General features: G+C 39.3%; 1 protein-coding gene across 8 annotated transcripts in view; it reads right to left on the bottom strand.

The window, feature by feature from the left end:
• ARPP21 (cAMP regulated phosphoprotein 21) overlaps positions 1-18408 on the bottom strand; it is a 161631-nt gene that overhangs the window by 68532 nt on the left and 74691 nt on the right. For 3 of the 8 annotated variants that reach the window (XM_082664860.1, XM_082664865.1, XM_082664861.1), the window contains 4 exons: positions 17700-17737; positions 15757-15816; positions 11249-11481; positions 1038-1271 (listed from right to left, as the gene is read on the bottom strand). In XM_082664860.1, the coding sequence (XP_082520986.1) occupies positions 1038-1271; positions 11249-11481; positions 15757-15816; positions 17700-17737 (565 nt within the window). The remainder of the gene's footprint in view (positions 1-1037; positions 1272-11248; positions 11482-15756; positions 15817-17699; positions 17738-18408) is intronic. The other 5 variants (XM_082664862.1, XM_082664866.1, XM_082664864.1 and 2 more) reach the window with 3 other exon arrangements.

Below are 18408 nucleotides of genomic sequence, written 5' to 3'. Positions count from 1 at the left end.
CTTCTTAGATGCCAGTAGCAGCCCCTCCTCCCTAGGTCATGATAATCAAACTATCTGCAGATATTGCCAAATGGCCTTGGAGGCATGGAAAAATTGCCTCTGGTTGAGAAGTTTCCCCCATGAAGCAGGTGTTCATCAGTCTATTTGCCCAATGCTCTGGGTCCTCTGAAATTAGTGTGGAAGTTAACTGACCACAGGAGAAATTTAAAAAGTAAAAAACGTAAGATGTACAAACTGTTAGGTATAAAACAAACCACAAAGATATACTGTACAACACAGGGAATATAGCCAATATTTTACAATAACTATAAATGGGGCATAACTTTTAAAAATTGTGAATCACCATATTGTATACCTGTAACTTATATAATATTGTAAAACTATACCTCAATTTAAAAAAAGTAAAAAAATGGCCATTCATCATGAAAGAAACAATAGTCATGAAGTTGCCGATTTTCCAAACCCCACCAAAACCTGTCTAATCCTAAAATCCCTAAAATACATAAGAACTTGCCCTCTGTATTCTCTTGCCACTGCTGTTCCTTATTTCCCAGTGGGAGTTCCATGGAGTTCTAAGGTGGGAAGTCAATTTCTGTAGTGAAGAATCTGCTCCAACTGAGATCTCAAGTTCCTGAAATATCTTGGATGCAAAAATGCTTTTGACACAACAACAAGCTAACCACGGATTTGGTCTGAGAAACATCAATTTTCAATTAGTACATCCTGATTCTTCACTCCATGGTTTCTTATCTTAGCTCCTGGGAATACGTGAGAGACACCGTGCTCAAGGAAGAGGACAGAGAGAAAAGCGGATATTTCTGGGAAGTATCTGTATTTCGATTTACATACCAATATTGATAACGATACAGAGATATAGATTCCAGCTCTCTATAGATCTGCTCTTCCTAAATCAAGACCCTACACAACAACCCACGCACCAGGAATTTTCAGAACACTTGCTAGCAAAGTTATAAGCTCAAACACAAGAATAAACCTCTGATATTATGTCTCAGCCAAAGCAGAGGTAATGAACGAACCTGTATGTGGATTAAGAAGGATGCTTCCGGGTGGGATGCCTGTGGCAGCTTCGAGTGGAAGGAGGATGTAGCTGGTGCTGCTGTGAGCGACCTGGCCTCCCATCCCATTCTCTGGGTAGGTCACACAGCCGGGAGAAGTGGCTGCCACGCCCGAGACCAGCGGTGAGCTCTGGAGAGGTGGATGGGTACGCGACAGCGATCCTGACGAGCCTGCACTGCTGGACGACTCAGAACCTACCGGAGAGACACAAATCAACAAATCATTCCACACGGAGAAGAGGAAAGAAACCACTACTTAGTGTAAAGAATCCATCACTAAAGAATTTGAGGTGAGCACTGCAGGATGAGATTAACTAATGCCCCTCCCACATTTGATTGAAATATTTGCTGCATATTTTTCAGATGTGTCAGATTTCTAGGAAAAGAGAGATTAAGAATGAGCTCTCTCTTTCCGGCTTCTCACATGCCACTAGGGTGATGAATTGGTAAATGGTACCATAAAGCTGGGAACTCAGGGCCTGAAAACTCCCATTTCCCTGAGTAACTAATGAAGTGGAAATGTCTCACTGAGCTGGAGTTACGACAGTAAAATGACTGGGATGGAGGTTAAAGAGACTGCAGTTTAAGGAGGAGTCTGTGGTCACGCAGATGGTTCTTTTCCCTCAAATGTGAGTAGAAGAACTCGCTCATTCCTATTAGAAATGCTTAAGAGCTGCACTGTACCTCCCATACTCACAGAAGTCTTGTTAATATGACCAAGAGGTGAACCAAGGAGGGCTTGGCCGTCATGATATTGACTGAGCATCCTTCAGATGACACAGAAGAGTAGAATCATGGGGAGATTTGTGGACTGTAGATTCCTCAAATATGTAAGTAACTGGGTCAGTGTGCAGAAGCTCCCAAGATGGAATCCAGCCCTAATCATCTCCCTTTCCCTCCAATGTGGACAAGAAAAGCTACAGCCCACGTCCATTAGGCACCAGCCACTCTTCACTGCAACCAGAGCCAAGCAGCTCCAGCACCCTTGACTGTGGCTGTTCTGGGCTCTGAATATTAACCAGAGCCTCAGAGAGAAAATGCACTGAGCAAAATTTCTCTATCTGTGAATTCAAACTAACAGATGGATTGAGTGACATCATAGTTTGAAAGAACGGAGTATAAGAAACTTTAAAAACTATCAGCCCACATTATTGACTTATGTCATTAAAAATGCATTATTCTGTGTCATTAGAGGTTAACACATATAAGGAATAGTTAAGATTGTTTAGAAGATTCTAAAATGTGCCCTTAAACTGAAGACCTTTTTTTTTTCTGAACACAGATTCTTTTATTAAACCATTTTTTTTCAAAGTGATATTTAGTATAATGCCTTATAAATTATCTTTCTGCAAAACATAAAGAGGAAAAATATTCTGTACAGTGGATACTGGGAAGAATATAAGTAACAAAATAACATGTGATGAAGTTTATCTTTGAAATGATATGGCTTTTAGTTCTACTATCTGTTTTTGTTATGTTCCTTCTAAAATTCTCAGCATTTTTAATAATAAAAAGTGTGGCTGACGTATGAATTTCAACTCTACAGCCCTAACTTATTCCAGTACTAATAAGTGGTTAAAGGAATAGTAAGTGATTTGTCATCTTTAATGAGATATGGAGTTCTAAATTATGGTAAATTGAAGACCTTTTTATTTTATTTTTATTGAAAAATTTTTTATTCTATATTGGAGTATAATTGATTAACAATGTTGTGTTAGTTTCAGGTGTACAGCAAGTGATTCAGTTATACATATACATGTGTCTACTCTTTTTCAAGTTCTTAAATACATGAGAGGAATACAACATGTGATTGCAGAGAAGAGGGGCCATTGGAGAGTGCGGTAATTTTTGAGAAGAAGGACAGTGATATTTACTGAGCATTTAGTATGTGTGGGTAACCTGATAAACATTGTAATCATAAGGACTATACTGCCTAGATAGATAGGGAAATGGAAGCACAGAAAAGGCAGCTAACTCAAGTCAACTCATACAGGTAGACAGTGACAGAGCTGGGATGTGATCCAGGCAGAATGATCTAGATTTAACCATGACCCAACACCGACTGCCACCAGTGTTCTCAGGTGGGAACCTTCTCTGCTTTTTCCATGACTTTATTATTCAGAATGATCAAGTTTCAGATGAATTCAGGATGTTCCATCTAACTAATGCTGATGGGTTTCTGAATAATGTATGGGCAGAAAAATGAAGGATAAAAGGAAATGTGGAAATACTAAGAGTAGTTTTCAGACCACATGGCTGACACGTCTGATCCTGCAGTCACTGCCCCAGTGCGTGCGTTTGTGGACTTGTGCCCATGATTTGATGCTACAGCCCAAGTTTGACACTTAGCAGCGTCAACAACAACAGCAAGAACAGTAATAATACAATAACACTTCCTGACCCCAGACGACGAAGCTCATACACAACTGACTCAGCCCACATCCAGGCTGAGGGGTTAGACAGTAAGAAAAAGTCAGGGCTAACAAGGCATCCAACACCATGCTGGGCGTGTGCGCTGGTGGTGGAGATTGATACACAGAGACTAACGTGCCTCAACAAAATCCAAAAGATGACTTCATTTTGGCTTTTAGAAGATGGCCATTCATCACTGATTGACAATATTTCCTTCTGCTGGCTGAGAAAAAGCAGCAGCTTCAACAGGAATAATGAGGAGACAAGGTAAAGATAATGGAAATGATTTGATCCCACAGGTTAAAAGAAGGGAAGGAGGAAAATCAAATTTGGCTTAAACTCTCAACACTTGCAAAGATGGAGGCATTCAGACCTCCCTGGAGCGATGGCTCAGCAATCACCCTGCAGGCTGGCTGGTGTATAACCAGCTCTGACCAGTTTCTAAACATCCATCACCTAGAATCAGGTAAAGCAGTATTCGACACATAGCCAGCATTACTGAAATTCTTGATCAAAAATGGCTGCTACCAATGGTGATAAAAGGCACAGGACTAGAAGTGTTCACAGATTAAAAAAAAAATTAATATTTGAGAACTTTACTACTTTGGGTGCTGAGAGCGGTTTGTGTTTCCTCATTTAGGGACTTAGTGACAGCAACGGCAAATATTTAAACAGTATGTCTATGTGACAAACAGTGTTAATCACGTTATATGAATTATCTAATCTACTTTTCATAGCAACCTCATTTTGCAGCTGAGAGCTGATCCTCAGAAACATTAAGTAAATTTCCCAAGTGCAGTTAGTGCGTGGAGGAGTCTGAGTTCAAACCCAGGCAACGCAACTTCAGGGACCAAGCTTGAAGCCTGCAGGTCATGTGTTTACCCTAAAGTCATTCCAGCAAGAACCAGGTAGGACCAGGGCCCTGACCAGGCCTATGCCAAGTTCTAGGAGATACTGCACAGAAATTCAATGCTCCTCATAATCGGATGCTCAGAAATTGAAGCTGGACCCTGAGGGGCAGCTGGTGGGAGGTGTAGACCAAAGACACTAGGGTGGCTGGGTGAAAGCCTCAGATGAACCCTCAAGAGGGACACAGGAAAAGGGAAAAATGGGAAGAGATTGGAAAAGAGATCATAAGGCAAAGCAAAATAGAAATCCAGGAAAGGGATGGGGCAGAAAGGAAAGGGCAAGGGAAGAGTCCCTTGGAGGAGGGAATGAGCATTCACTCCCCAGGGAGGGAGCACCCTGAGTTGTGGTTCCAGTTCTGCCAGAACTAGTTGTATTTCCTTCAGGAAGTGACATTTTCTTTAGACCTCAATGTCCTCTTTGTAAAATATAAGCCACCAGATTAAATGATGAGTATAGCTGAGGATGATGCCCTTGAAGTTCCCCTCAGTTTAACTATACTTTAAATAGGTTTCTTTCTGATTACAGGCCCTTTACCTCCCTTTTCTCAGTGCATCTCTGCTCCTCAATAGATGCAGAGAAAGCTTTCGACAAAATTCAACACCTATTTATGATAAAAAGCCTGCAGAAAGTAGGCATAGAGGGAACTTTCCTCAACATAATAAAGGCCACATATGAAAAACCCAGAGCCAACATCGTCTTCAATGGTGAAAAACTGAAACCATTTCCACTAAATCAGGAACAAGACAAGGTTGCCCACTCTCACCACTCTTATTCAACATAGTTTTGGGAGTTTTAGCCACAGCAATCAGAGAAGAAAAAGAAATAAAAGGAATCCAAATCGGAAAAGAAGAAGTAAAGCTGTCACTGTTTGTAGATGACATGATACTATACATAGAGAATCCTAAAGATGCTACCAGAAAACTACTAGAGCTAATCAATGAATTTGGTAAAGTAGCAGGATACAAAATGAACGCACAGAAATCTCTGGCATTCTTATACACTAATGATGAAAAATCTGAAAGTGAAATTAAGAAAACACTCCTATCTACCAGTGCAACAAAAAGAATAAAATATCTAGGAATAAACCTACCTAAGGAGACAAAAGACCTGTATGCAGAAAATTATAAGACACTAATGAAAGAAATTAAAGATGATACAAATAGATGGAGAGATATACCATGTTCTTGGATTGGAAGAATCAACATTGTGAAAATGACTCTACTACCCAAAGCAATCTACAGATTCAATGCAATCCCTATCAAACTACCACTGGCATTATTCACAGGACTAGAACAAAAAATTTCGCAATTTGTATGGAAACACAAAAGACCCCGAATAGCCAAAGCAATCTTGAGAATGAAAAAAGGAGCTGGAGGAGTCAGGCTCCCTGACTTCAGACTATACTACAAAGCTACAGTAATCAAGATAGTATGGTACTGGCACAAAAACAGAAATATAGATCAATGGAACAGGATAGAAAGCCCAGAGATAAACTCACGCACATATGGTCACCTTATCTTTGATAAAGGAGGCAAGAATATACAGTGGAGAAAAGACAGCCACTTCAATAAGTGGTGATGGGAAAACTGGACAGCTACATGTAAAAGAATGAAATTAGAATACTCCCTAACACCATACACAAAAATAAACTCAAAATGGATTAAAGACCTAAAATGTAAGGCCAGACACTATCAAACTCTTAGAGGAAAACATAGGCAGAACGCTCTATGACATAAATCACAGCAAGATCCTTTTTGACCCACCTCCTACAGAAATGGAAATAAAAACAAAAATAAACAAATGGGACCTAATGAAACTTAAAAGCTTTTGCACAGCAAAGGAAACCATAAGCAAGACCAAAAGACAACCCTCAGAAAGGGAGAAATTATTTGCAAATGAAGCACCTGACAAAGGATTAATCTCCAAAATTTATAAGCAGCTCATGCAGCTCAATAACAAAAAAACAAACAGCCCAATCCAAAAATGGGCAGAAGACCTAAACAGACATTTCTCCAAAGAAGATATACAGACTGCCAACAAACACATGAAAGAATGCTCAACATCATTAATCATTAGAGAAATGCAAATCAAAACTACAATGAGATATCATCTCACACCAGTCAGAATGGCCATCATCAAAAAATCTATAAACAATAAATGCTGGAGAGGGTGTGGAGAAAAGGGAACGCTCTTGCACTGTTGGTGGGAATGTAATTGATACAGCCAATATGGAAACAGTATGGAGGTTCCTTAAAAAACTACAAATAGAACTACCATACGACCCAGCAATCCCACTACTGGGCATATACCCTGAGAAAACCATAATTCAAAAAGAGTCATGTACCAAAATGTTCATTGCAGCTCTATTTACAAGAGCCAGGACATGGAAGCAACCTAAGTGCCCTTCATCAGATGAATGGATAAAGAAGATGTGGCACATATATACAATGGAATATTACTCAGCCATAAAAAGAAACGAAATTGAGTTATTTGTAGTGAGGTAGATGGAGCTAGAGAGTCTGTCATACAGAGTGAAGTAAGTCAGAAAGAGAAAGACAAATACCGTATGCTAACAAATATATATGGAATCTAAGAAAAAAAAATGTCATGAAGAATCTAGGGGTAAGATGGGAATAAAGACACAGACCTACTAGAGAATGGACTTGAGGATATGGGGAGGGGGAAGGGTAAGCTGTGACAACGTGAGAGAGTGGCATGGACATATATACACTACCAAACGTAAAATAGATAGCTAGTGGGAAGCAGCCGCATAGCACAGGGAGATCAGCTCGGTGCTTTGTGACCACCTACAGGGGTGGGATAGGGAGGGTGGGAGGGAGGGAGACGCAAGAGGGAAGAGATATGGGAACATATGTATAACTGATTCACTTTGTTATAAAGCAGAAACTAACACACCATTGTAAAGCAATTATACTCCAATAAGGCAGGAATAAAGACGCAGACCTCCTAGAGAATGGACTTCAGGTTATGGGGAGGGGGAAGGGTGAGCTGTGACAGGGCGAGAGAGAGTCATGGGCATATACACACTAACAAACGTAGTAAGGTAGATAGCTAGTGGAAAGCAGCCGCATGGCACAGGGATATTGGCTCGGTGCTTTGTGACAGCCTGGAGGGGTGGGATAGGGAGGGTGGGAGGGAGGGAGACGCAAGAGGGAAGACATATGGGAACATATGTTTATGTATGACTGATTCACTTTGTTATAAAGCAGAAACTAACACACCAATTGTAAAGCAATTATACCCCAATAAAGATGTTAAAAAAAAAAAAAGATGTTAAAAAAAAAAAGATGCAAATCTTCTCCCAGCCTTTTATCAGTTTTACAACACGGGAAGGTCTTTCTTAAGGACTTGGGAGCCATCCCTTTGAAGTGAAGTCCTCAAGAAAAACGGTGCCTTTCTCTGCAAGTCTCAGCACCAGTCTTATCAAATTGACCAATCAGCTCTTTAAGGCCCTCTAGCTCATTTACAGACTCTCCTGCCTTTGTTTCAGCAGGGTTGAGTTTAGTTTCTCTCCCCTACTGCAACAGTCTTGACCTCTATTGAATTAGTTATGGGTAAAGTCTTCCCTGCCTCTTTAACTCATCAGATGCAATTTTTCTTTTACAGGGACCCTGAACCATGAGTATTTTTCTCTCCTGAGTTTGAGAAAATGTTTCCAGATCCAAGTGTCAGAGTTCAGTAGAATAACCTAAAGCTTCTGAAATTATGAGGGAAAAAGAATATCCAGGATGCATTCGTGTAGTGACAAAAATAAACACGGAGAAGAGGAAGTGATGGAAAGATGAGGCATCTTGCACTGGCTCCAGAAATACCCCAGGGCATAGACCAGGAAGGTAACAACAACAAGGATACCCTTGCCTCCAGAAAACAAGATGCCAGGCCATGTAAAATGGTGAAAACAAAACGGAAGGCTATCTTATTTCTCCAGAGCAGTTGTTTCTCAAGCTTGGTTTGTAGAGAAGCCATCTGTGCTTGAACAAATTCTTCTTGTGAGTCTGATGCAGCTAAAGTCGAGAAGCCCTGCTCTGGACATCAAGAGAGAAGGATGGTAGTAAAACAACATGGTGTAGCCAGTGTGGAAAGAAACATATCACACACTTATTTCTCAACCCCATGTTCACGGCAGCACTATTTACAATAGCCAAGACATGGAAGCAACCTAAATGTCCATCGACAGATGAACAGATAAGACGATGTGGTACATATATACAATGGAATATTACTCAGCCATAAAAAGATTGAAATAATGCCATCTGCAGCAACATGGATGGACCTAGAGATTATCATACTAAGTGAAGTAAGTCAGAAAGAGAAAGACAAATACCATATGATATCACTTATATGTGGAATCTATAAAAACAATACAAGTGAACTTATTTACAAAAAAGAAACAGACTCTCACACTTTGAAAACAAACTTATGGTTTCCAAAGAGGGAAGGGTGGAGAGGGATAAATCAGGAGGTTGGGATTAACAGATACACACTAATATATATAAAATCGATAATCAACAAGGACCTACTGTATAGCACAGGGGACTCTACTCAACACTCTGTAATAACCTATATGGGAAAAGAATCTGAAAAAGAATTCAGTTATATGTATAACTGAACCACTTTGCTGTACACCTGAAACTAACACAACATTGTAAATCAACTATACCCCAATATAAAATAAAAATAGATTTAAAAACCCAACCAACCAAACAAAAAAACCCAACATGGTGTGGCCAGTGTGGAAAGAAATAGATATTACACACACTTCTCTCTCAACCCCATCGCCACTACCAAGAAACAGCTGGGGTCGCAGTGCAAGCGCCATTCAAGTCCTCTTCCCAATGAGGATGTGATGAAATCAGCTGTCTCCACAGGCCTGCACTGGACCCCTGATAGGTGACCACTGCTGTGCTCAGTGCAGGGGGTACAATAAGAGAAATACAGCCCAGATCTCAAGAGGATGTGCTTGTGCATTCTAACTTCAGTTGATATGCTTTTCCCCAAATGTAGCAAAACATGTTTCCCACCTGGAAAGAGTCTCATTATTAACTATTTGAAGCTAGAACCTATGTAATTAGAGGAGGAGAAGAATAACTTAAACGTCACAACTCCAGACTTAGTTTCTAAAAGGTCAAAAAAAGTTTGCCATTCCACTGTGAACAATAAAGTAAAAAATCAGAAACTTGTGTGGTTCTGAAGCTCCATGACAGCAAAATTGACAGCTTTGCTTCATAAAACCATCTTGGGAGATTGTAAGTTTGTTTTGACATCCTATCTTGATCCCCTTTAATTTTTTTTCTTGCCATTCCTGTACCCTGACAGGCTTTCAAATGGAGACACTTAGATGAAAAGAAAAAAAAAAAAAAATGTCTGAAGCACTTACAATTTCTAATCATTCTTCAAAGAACATGGCATTTTAGCATTCTTGAAGTGTTTGAAATGTTTCCAAAGAGCTTTGCTTTGGAGATGATTGGTGGTTGGTGTGTGGAGAAGGACGATTAATTTAAAAATCTTAAGAGCTCTTTGGGTGTGCTGGAATTTTTAAGTGCACCATTTAAGGTACTTTGTTTCTGCGTTTGAAGGAGATTTAAAACTCTTTAACCTGTCTTAGTTTACAGGAACTCAAGTGTACCACAGTGGATTTTCTTGACTTCAGATTGCTGCAATAGTGGGATATAAGAGCAATTAATTAGAGGAAGAAATCAAGAATTCACCAATTGGTGAATAGAGATGACAGAAGGCAGCGCGAGCCCACCTGAATCTTTCCAAGAAGCAGAATATATACATAAAGTAGTGGCTGAGACTAAATGCTATTAATTTTCTGCCTATGTAGGAAAACACAAGATAATTTCTTAGGAAGCACTTGTCAACAACATAATTATGTTAAACCATTAGCATAATGAGCCGAGATTTCACAAAGAGGCTCCCCAGCGTTAGTGAGAAGCTTGGTTGGGAAAGTATTCACAGTGGAGGACTGCCCGTGTTTTACCTCTGCTTGGCGTTGTCCATTCAGCATTTCCCCTCGGGGCCCTGGACTCCCACTCACTGCACATGCAGGCTATGAATGCACCAGTATGAATGCAAACTTCAACTACCTATGTCAAAAGATCACTATTCGGGCTTCCCTGGTGGCGCAGTGGTTGAGAGTCTGCCTGCCGATGCAGGGGACACGGGTTCGTGCCCCGGTCCGGGAGGATCCCACATGCTGCGGAGCGGCTGGGCCTGTGAGCCATGGCCGCTGAGCCTGCACGTCCGGAGACTGTGCTCCGCAATGGGAGAGGCCACAACAGTGAGAGGCCCGCGTACCGCAAAAAAAAAAAAAAAAAAAAAAAAATCACTATTCACTTACAAGAAAAAAACGGGAAAAAAGAAGATGCATGCACCTAGCTACTTGGAGACTTGAAAATTTCTGAGGCTCTCTTTCCTTATCCTATTCCTTATCTTTAAGGAATAAATCATAATATTGCATTTTTAAAAATAGCTAACTTGGTTAAATAGCCGCCTTGTGCAGGTGCCTTGGTAACTGATTTTATATAAATGGTCAAATTTAAACTTACAATAGTCTACTGAGGGGAGTTACAGTATCATTCTATTACCACCCACATTTTATAGATAAGGAAATTGAAGATTAGAGAGGTTAATAATTGGACCCAGGCACACAGCTCGCAAGAGGCAGTATTGTTATTTCAATTGCACCTTCTGACTTTTTTGCTATGCCAGTGATTAATATTCACATCATTATCTTCAGTTCAGGGAAGTCAGTGAGAGCGCTGACTGCACAGCTTGGGTGGAATCAGAGGAAACTATCACAGAACATAAACCCATTCAGTACTAACTACCTGCTTTGGACAGCTTCCCGGTACTCCTGCTACTGGATGTGCTGTCACCCCTGGTCAGCACCGTGATGCCCCCAAAACTCGCCGTCTTGGTCATGGCAGGCTTGAGATTGCGGTTGGAGCTGTCAGAATCTGTGCTGCTCCAGGCTCTTTGGTGGTCGGACCACTTGAGTTCATTCTCCGAGCTGCTCTGCCGACTTCCAGATGTTCTCCCCGAGCTGTCTCTGTTGCCCCTGGAGTGTGGCCATCAGAAAGATGCACGGGACAGCATTAGATTCCGAGAGCAGAACGGACACAGAGCGGGACCTTTCTTGTAAGAACCGTCTACACAAGACCCTTCTTGTCAACCCTTTCCTTGACACCTGTCGCCTCACAAACAGCGCACAGACACCTTGTTGATGTACAGACAGACAGGTAACACATCACACAAACACTCATGCTACAAACGAAAAACCAAACCTAGAAATGTCACATGGTCCCTCTGCCAGTGAAGGGGAAACAACAAGAAAAATAGGATATAAGATATAATTGGTAACTTCTCTTGTGGAGAGGAGAGAGGAAGGTAAATTCTCCTGACCCAAATCAACAATGACTCAGTGTTTGAAAGCAATTATGATGTTAAATGATCCTAAAAGCAACTCCCACCGAAGAAGAGTTTCGTCTTTCCCTTTAGCATTAAGTAATTGGACCATGGTAAAATACACAGTTTCAAAGAAGCCATTTACTAATTTAGTTGCTAACTATATTATATACATATTAAGGCTTTGGCAGACAGCACAGAGATCACAGGAATTCCTCTGTTAACCTTTGGTGAGAATTTTGCCCAGTGAGTTTAACCTTCACGGGCAGAGGAAAGAGCCCTTTAATACCTTTCACACAGAAAAATTCGTGATAATAACAACAGTGCAAACACTACACTGACACGAAACTTTCCAAGGAGATCAATGGGAATAACAAAATAGCTCCATAGATGAAATGACACATTTGTTCAAAATTCAAATAGAAAAGGATTGAACTTATTGGAAGAGATCCAATAGTCAAAAGTCATTTTTGAAGACTACAGAGTATTTCTAAGCAGTGTGCAAAACTGCATGTATTTTATAGAGAAAGTTGATGAAATTTGCATTTTCATTGGTTTCCAACTGCTTAAAGAGTGACTTGGTTACTATTTTTCAAAGGCTTTTCTGCAGTTTGGAAATAATGGATCATCAAAATATTCTAAGATTCTCATGGATTATGAATAAGCAAAGGGGACAAAAACCATGGGCAATAGATATAACCCCTAATTTCATATCACTGTGCAATGTGATAGAAATCTTGATCACAGTGGTGAATAGCAGTTTTATTAATATTCTTCTAAAGACAATCATGGGCTGTTGAGATGCTAGAAGTATACATATCTGATTGAAACACTCACCCACCAAATTGTACAGAAGGTATACAGAAAATTTTAGGTTTTGCTTCAACTTTACTTACTAAACGTTTTCTTTCATTTTGTGAAAACTTAAGAAGGTCAATGGATCCAGGAGATAATAAAGATGAAACAGCTAGTCTGTGATAAAGACTTTGTACAGTGAGGAGAGGAAATGCAACAGAAAATTCACAAAACAAAAAGTACTCAGCGCCCTGCTGTCCTCTCTTAATGTTTTCTTACAAACATTCTCTCTGCGTTCCGTACCTCGGGGATGGCTGGTTTTAGAAACAAGGACTATTTAAAAAAAAGACTAGTTTGTGAGTAGTATCAGACACTCACCAAGGGCCACGTGACTTTAGTTCTTAAACACCTATGAAATTCAAACAGCCCAGAGGAGACTGGGTGGAGAAAAACTAGCCCTTCAAGGTGCTCTATTCCTGATTGTTTCCCTTTAAATCTCCAAATTCAGCTTCATTCTTTTCTCATATAATTCTGATTGATTTGACCCACCCTTGACAAAGCCTGACTAAATCATTATTTAGCAACCATGAACGTACCAAGGGTGTGACAATAATCTCCCCTGTAGATAACGCAGAATATTTATTAGAGGAAAAGATTTGGAGTGGGGTCCTCAGCATACAGGATGCATCAGAAGGCAATTCCCCATATGGAGGCGATCATCACTAAAGTCCGCTTCAATTATCAACTCTGCACCTCCATGGGAGGAATTTAGACTTCCTCTAAATGCCAGAGTGGCTAAGCCTTTCTCTGCAAAGGAGGTGTCCACCACTATTCCTAAGTGCATTTTAGTGTGTTTCTAAAGCACTGCGTAGTTCCTCTAGGCTCATGTCACATCCCATAGCCAATAAGGCAACCTAAGATTTCCTTAACTTCTTCTAACTCTAATCCACTGGCTCAAATCCTCATCTCAAGTCAAGATCTGTGCGTTTTATAAAAAATGGAATTTAAGTTGTTGCTTTAGAGAGTTAGCATTAATGAGGTTCAAAATAATGCATTTAATTTATGATCTCTAGATACGGATACACTGAAATCATATCTTTTACTGCTCTATCAATCATTCACCTTAACACTGGCAAGGTAAGGTCCAGAACTGAATTTCATATCTATTTGGGTGTGGAATCATAGGTATCATATCCACAAGTGCCTTCCTATACTTCCTAACAAGCCCAGTCCTAGTGTTCTTCTATTGGAAACCAGGAAGACAATGATAATGAATATCTGGCCATCAAGAGGCGTTGGCCCTCTTGTACATAACTAGAATTTGACCCCAGAGTAGTCATAAAGCACATACTCTAAGTCCTGCTTCTGTGCTGATTAACATAACTGATAACTTTTATGTCCTTCATGTCTGAACGTGACACTTTTTTTTTTTTTTTTTTTTTACCAAGTTAGGTATAATGTACATTTCGAACTGCTTTTATCAGTGTGTGGATGGCTTTGTGCTAAGTCATATTCCTGAGTTTCTGTGCTTGGTAATTTTGGTGGGTTATAGCATCTGTATTTGGGATGGTTGACTTCAGTAGACGGTAGCTCTGGCTAGGGACCAGATTTGGGGCTATGTAAAACTAAATGCCTCTAGGGGTCAAGAACCCACATTTTATCTGTACTGGTCTAAACAAGCCAGGTCATGGTGTGTGACTGCACGAGCACAGATACATTCTAGCCCTTCTCTGGGCTCTCAAGGGAAAAAATGCAAGGTTATTTTCTTAATATTCAAGTGTGAAAATAAACTGTCTAATGATACAAGAGGAAGGTATTAGAGGTATAGTTCAACCTAGAAAAGTAAAGGAAGTTAAAAAAAATAGATCCTGGTTTTTTTGTTTGTTTCTGCCAAAGTGTAAAAAGAAAAGAAATTGCTCTAACTTTTCTAAGGATGAGGTCATAAGTTCAGATTTACAGCAAAAAGATATGTTCTAAGCATAGAATTCATTTACTTCTGGGTATTTCCTTTTTTCTCAGTGGTCAAGAAGTTCTGTTGGTTTGTTTGTTTTGCCTTTCCTACAACAGAGATGAATCCTAATATTCATAAAAGCACTAGCATATTAAATATATATATTAGGTAAATATATGTATTAGGTATTGAATATATATATACACATATACATATAAAATATATATAGCGCTGTGTATCCATTGCCCTATAATGGATGGTAGAGACACATTTAATAAAGTAATGAGATAAAAAAAATTTTAATTAAAAAAATAAAGTGGGCTTCCCTGGTGGCGCAGTGGTTGAGAGTCCGCCTGCCGATGCAGGGGACACGGGTTTGTGCCCCGGTCCGGGAAGATCCCACATGCCGCAGAGCGGCTGGGCCCGTGAGCCATGGCCGCTGAGCCTGCGCGTCTGGAGCCTGTTGCTCCGCAACGGGAGAGGCCACAACAGTGAGAGAGGCCTACGTACCGCAAAAAAAATAAATAAATAAATAAAAAATAAAAATAAAGTAATGAGAGAGCGGGTATAGTACCTCTGCTTTCATGGCACTCTCTAGCCTAGTATAAAACTTTATACATATTATATAAATATATATAAAATCTATTCTCCTTAGCCCACACAGATCTTGATTTAAGCAGTTCATTATAATTGGAAACAATCCCATATCTTTCTTTAGAAATAAAATCTGTGCTTGAAAAAATATTGTTTGAAATATTATGATGGATAGTAGTGGCTAAAAATCAACTACTCAAATAGAGTTTTCATTCATTTGTTTTCCAGTGTTGGGAACGTATACACAATTGCAAGCTATAAGAGAAATTTTAACTCAGTGTAATTCACCAAAGTTGATTTGGGAATGTGAAATCAGTGTGCTGTCAAAGTTAGTCCTGGAGGAAAAAAACCCAGAAAATCCGAGGAAGAACCCTAAAGGACTGTAGACAAAGCACTTGGTTTCCCAGTCCTGTATCTCACAGGACCCCGTATGGTTTCAACACCAGCTCAGTAATAACCTTTACAAAGAGATAACCAAACATATTTTATTTCATGAACAGAGATATTTTACACTAATACACTTATATTTAACATTGATTCCACCACATCATCTGAAAACACAGTTTTAAAAAAGTAAACCATACCAACCGAAAGAGCTGTCTTTTCTTATAGGTCTCACTGCATATGTTACTGTCTTCCAAGAGCCTACTGGAAATGAAAAACATGATTTTTATGATATAAAATCTAAGGGTACTAAATGCCCTATGTTAAATGGATGTGTACTCAACTATGGCACACCTGTCTTGCAAATCAACCCTATATGCTACGGTTTATTTTCAAGATGTAGAATTTTGCCCTAATAAATTAATGGCAGCCTGATTTTTCCCTACCCTAGGATAAAGTACCGATGCTAGACAGGAAGAAGGGAAGAAGAAACAGATGGAATGGAAGAGGAGGGGAGAATCAAAGAAATGGATATAGATATAATAGACATTTAATTAATTAAATATATCGGTTGCGATTTTTTTCTTTGGGTAATATTAGTTATTCTTTATATTTTGGGCATAGTGAAATGTGCCTTCCAAAGGCAGGTATCAAAGGAATATATTTATTTTTGTAGGGATCTATTCAGAATTTTGCTTTTGGGGACCATCAATACTTCTTCACATATGCAGTGCATATTTGTGACAAATTATTGTATTGATGAATATAATCCAATTTGAATATTAGGGACACAAGTGCAATAGCAGTCTTTTCATACAAAGCACAAGTGTATGACGAAGATTAGGGAGTAAGTAGGGAAAATAATTGGCTGGAAGACTAGGGAATGACATGTCCTACTAAACTGAATTCTAAATGCTCACTTCGTTCTTTGGTAAGGATATAGAATTCTGGATTGCTTCAACATCCAAATGTTGCATCCAACATCCAAATTCAATTTTGGATATAGAATTTTGGATTGCTTTAACATCCCTACGATGGTAAAGCTCACGGATTCTTAATTTACTGTAAAAAAGGAATACTTGTTGAAAACTGTATGGGTTTTTGAGGATGCTTTTGGATGCCTTGTAAAGACCTGTTCACTACTTTCATCCCTTCTTCTACAAGAGGTTATTCAGTTGAGGGTAGTTACTTGACGTTTTCTAACTGCTACTATGAATGAGGGCATTTTTTAAACCAATCCTCTTGAATGCCAGGTTTAACTTTTCTCTAAGTACTGGAATTTAATCAAATAGCCTCCATTTTAATCGATTTTATAGGGATACCCATTAAGCCACCACTCTTTTAATGGCTACCATATTTCCAATCCAAGTTGCCCACTGTGATGCATTTTAATGTGATCAGTACAGCTAATGAGGAATTCCTTAATTCTCCTTGAAAACGTGCAATTAAATCAATGGAGCATTTTAATATCTATATCAGTTTAGAACTATTTTTAAAAGGTACATGCTAAATTTGAGAACTTCTGCTCTTATACTCAAGACTTTGTATAAATGTTTTAACACATTCATGTCATAACCACCACCTTCTCTACTAATACCCCGCCAGGTACACTGATAAATCTAGATCGGTTTAGATAAGTTTTCCAAGTTCAGCCTTTTATGAAGACAGATTATTTAGAATGAGAAACATAAAACAATACTATTCAAATTATCATCTGTGTAGCTACATAGAATGATAGGGCACAGGAAGAGGCCAATAACACCAAATACACAAGTACTTTTAGCAGCCTATTCAATAAGCCAATGAAACTGCAAGTTCTTGTCTCAACATTTATACTTTTTAATGCCTGGGGAAGGTAACAGGATTATACCTTTGGAAGGACCAGAAGTTGAGACTTTAAATAAGGAAATTGTTGAAACTTATGTTTGGAAGTAATGGAGGGAATTTTTCCCCAAAGTTAAATAGCTTTCAGACATGCTAAATAACATATATGTGTGCATATATACGTGTGTACACATAGATATATGTATTTATTTATACATATATTCAAGCACACACTTATATATGGCATATGTATATCTATGAAAAACAAGACACATGACAGACTTTGTTCCTCTAAAGACATGAAAAAGCAAATTTCATTTTACCTGTTTTCCACCAAAAGGCTTTCCTGGGAGCAAACTGACTGAAAAATAAAAAAAAAGCATTGTATCAGATGTTCTGGATATGCTGAGGGAGCCCAAATCCTTGCCTGCTTTTCAAACTACTTTTCCCCTCCAAGAGGAAAAGAATTAAGAAAAATATGTACCATTTTCAGAAAAAATGGAAATAAAAAAAAGGAAAAAAAAACGGTTAGAGTTAGAAGTGTAAACCATTCTCATGCAGCTCTTTTCCATCACGGTGTCTCCAGGTTTCACATAGATTTAGCCCGTGTAGCGCCAAGGTCAGAAGAGAGATGTTGTGAACGAAGCTGCTGGAGAAACCTGTGAGCAACAGGTCCTGAGCTAGTGGTTTCCTCTAGGGCTGCCGAGATGCAGCCGCCATCAGGAGCCAAAAGGACAAGTTCAGATCAAGGCAGAGCGTGCAAACTTGGCACGATCCACCTGAGGATGGGAGAGCTGTAAAGCCACAATCCTGAAATTATGACCTGGCAACAATAAACTCTCACAACGTAAACAGATGACCTGCAAGACTCTCAAACTGAAGAGATGCTATCAAACAATCTTGGCGGGGGCAGCGGGGTGCTCAGAAAACAAGTGAGAACAAAATGAAGTTAACTGGGAAAGAATATCAAGCTCCATTTAATATATCTTAGTTTTTCACACAAAAAACCCAGTGACTTTCTTCTTAGCTTGC

Source organism: Grampus griseus (assembly GCF_964374135.1).
Source record: "Grampus griseus genome assembly, chromosome: 10".
In the NCBI taxonomy this organism is placed as follows: Eukaryota; Metazoa; Chordata; class Mammalia; order Artiodactyla; family Delphinidae; genus Grampus; species Grampus griseus.
This window is presented reverse-complemented; position numbering and strand designations above follow the sequence as displayed.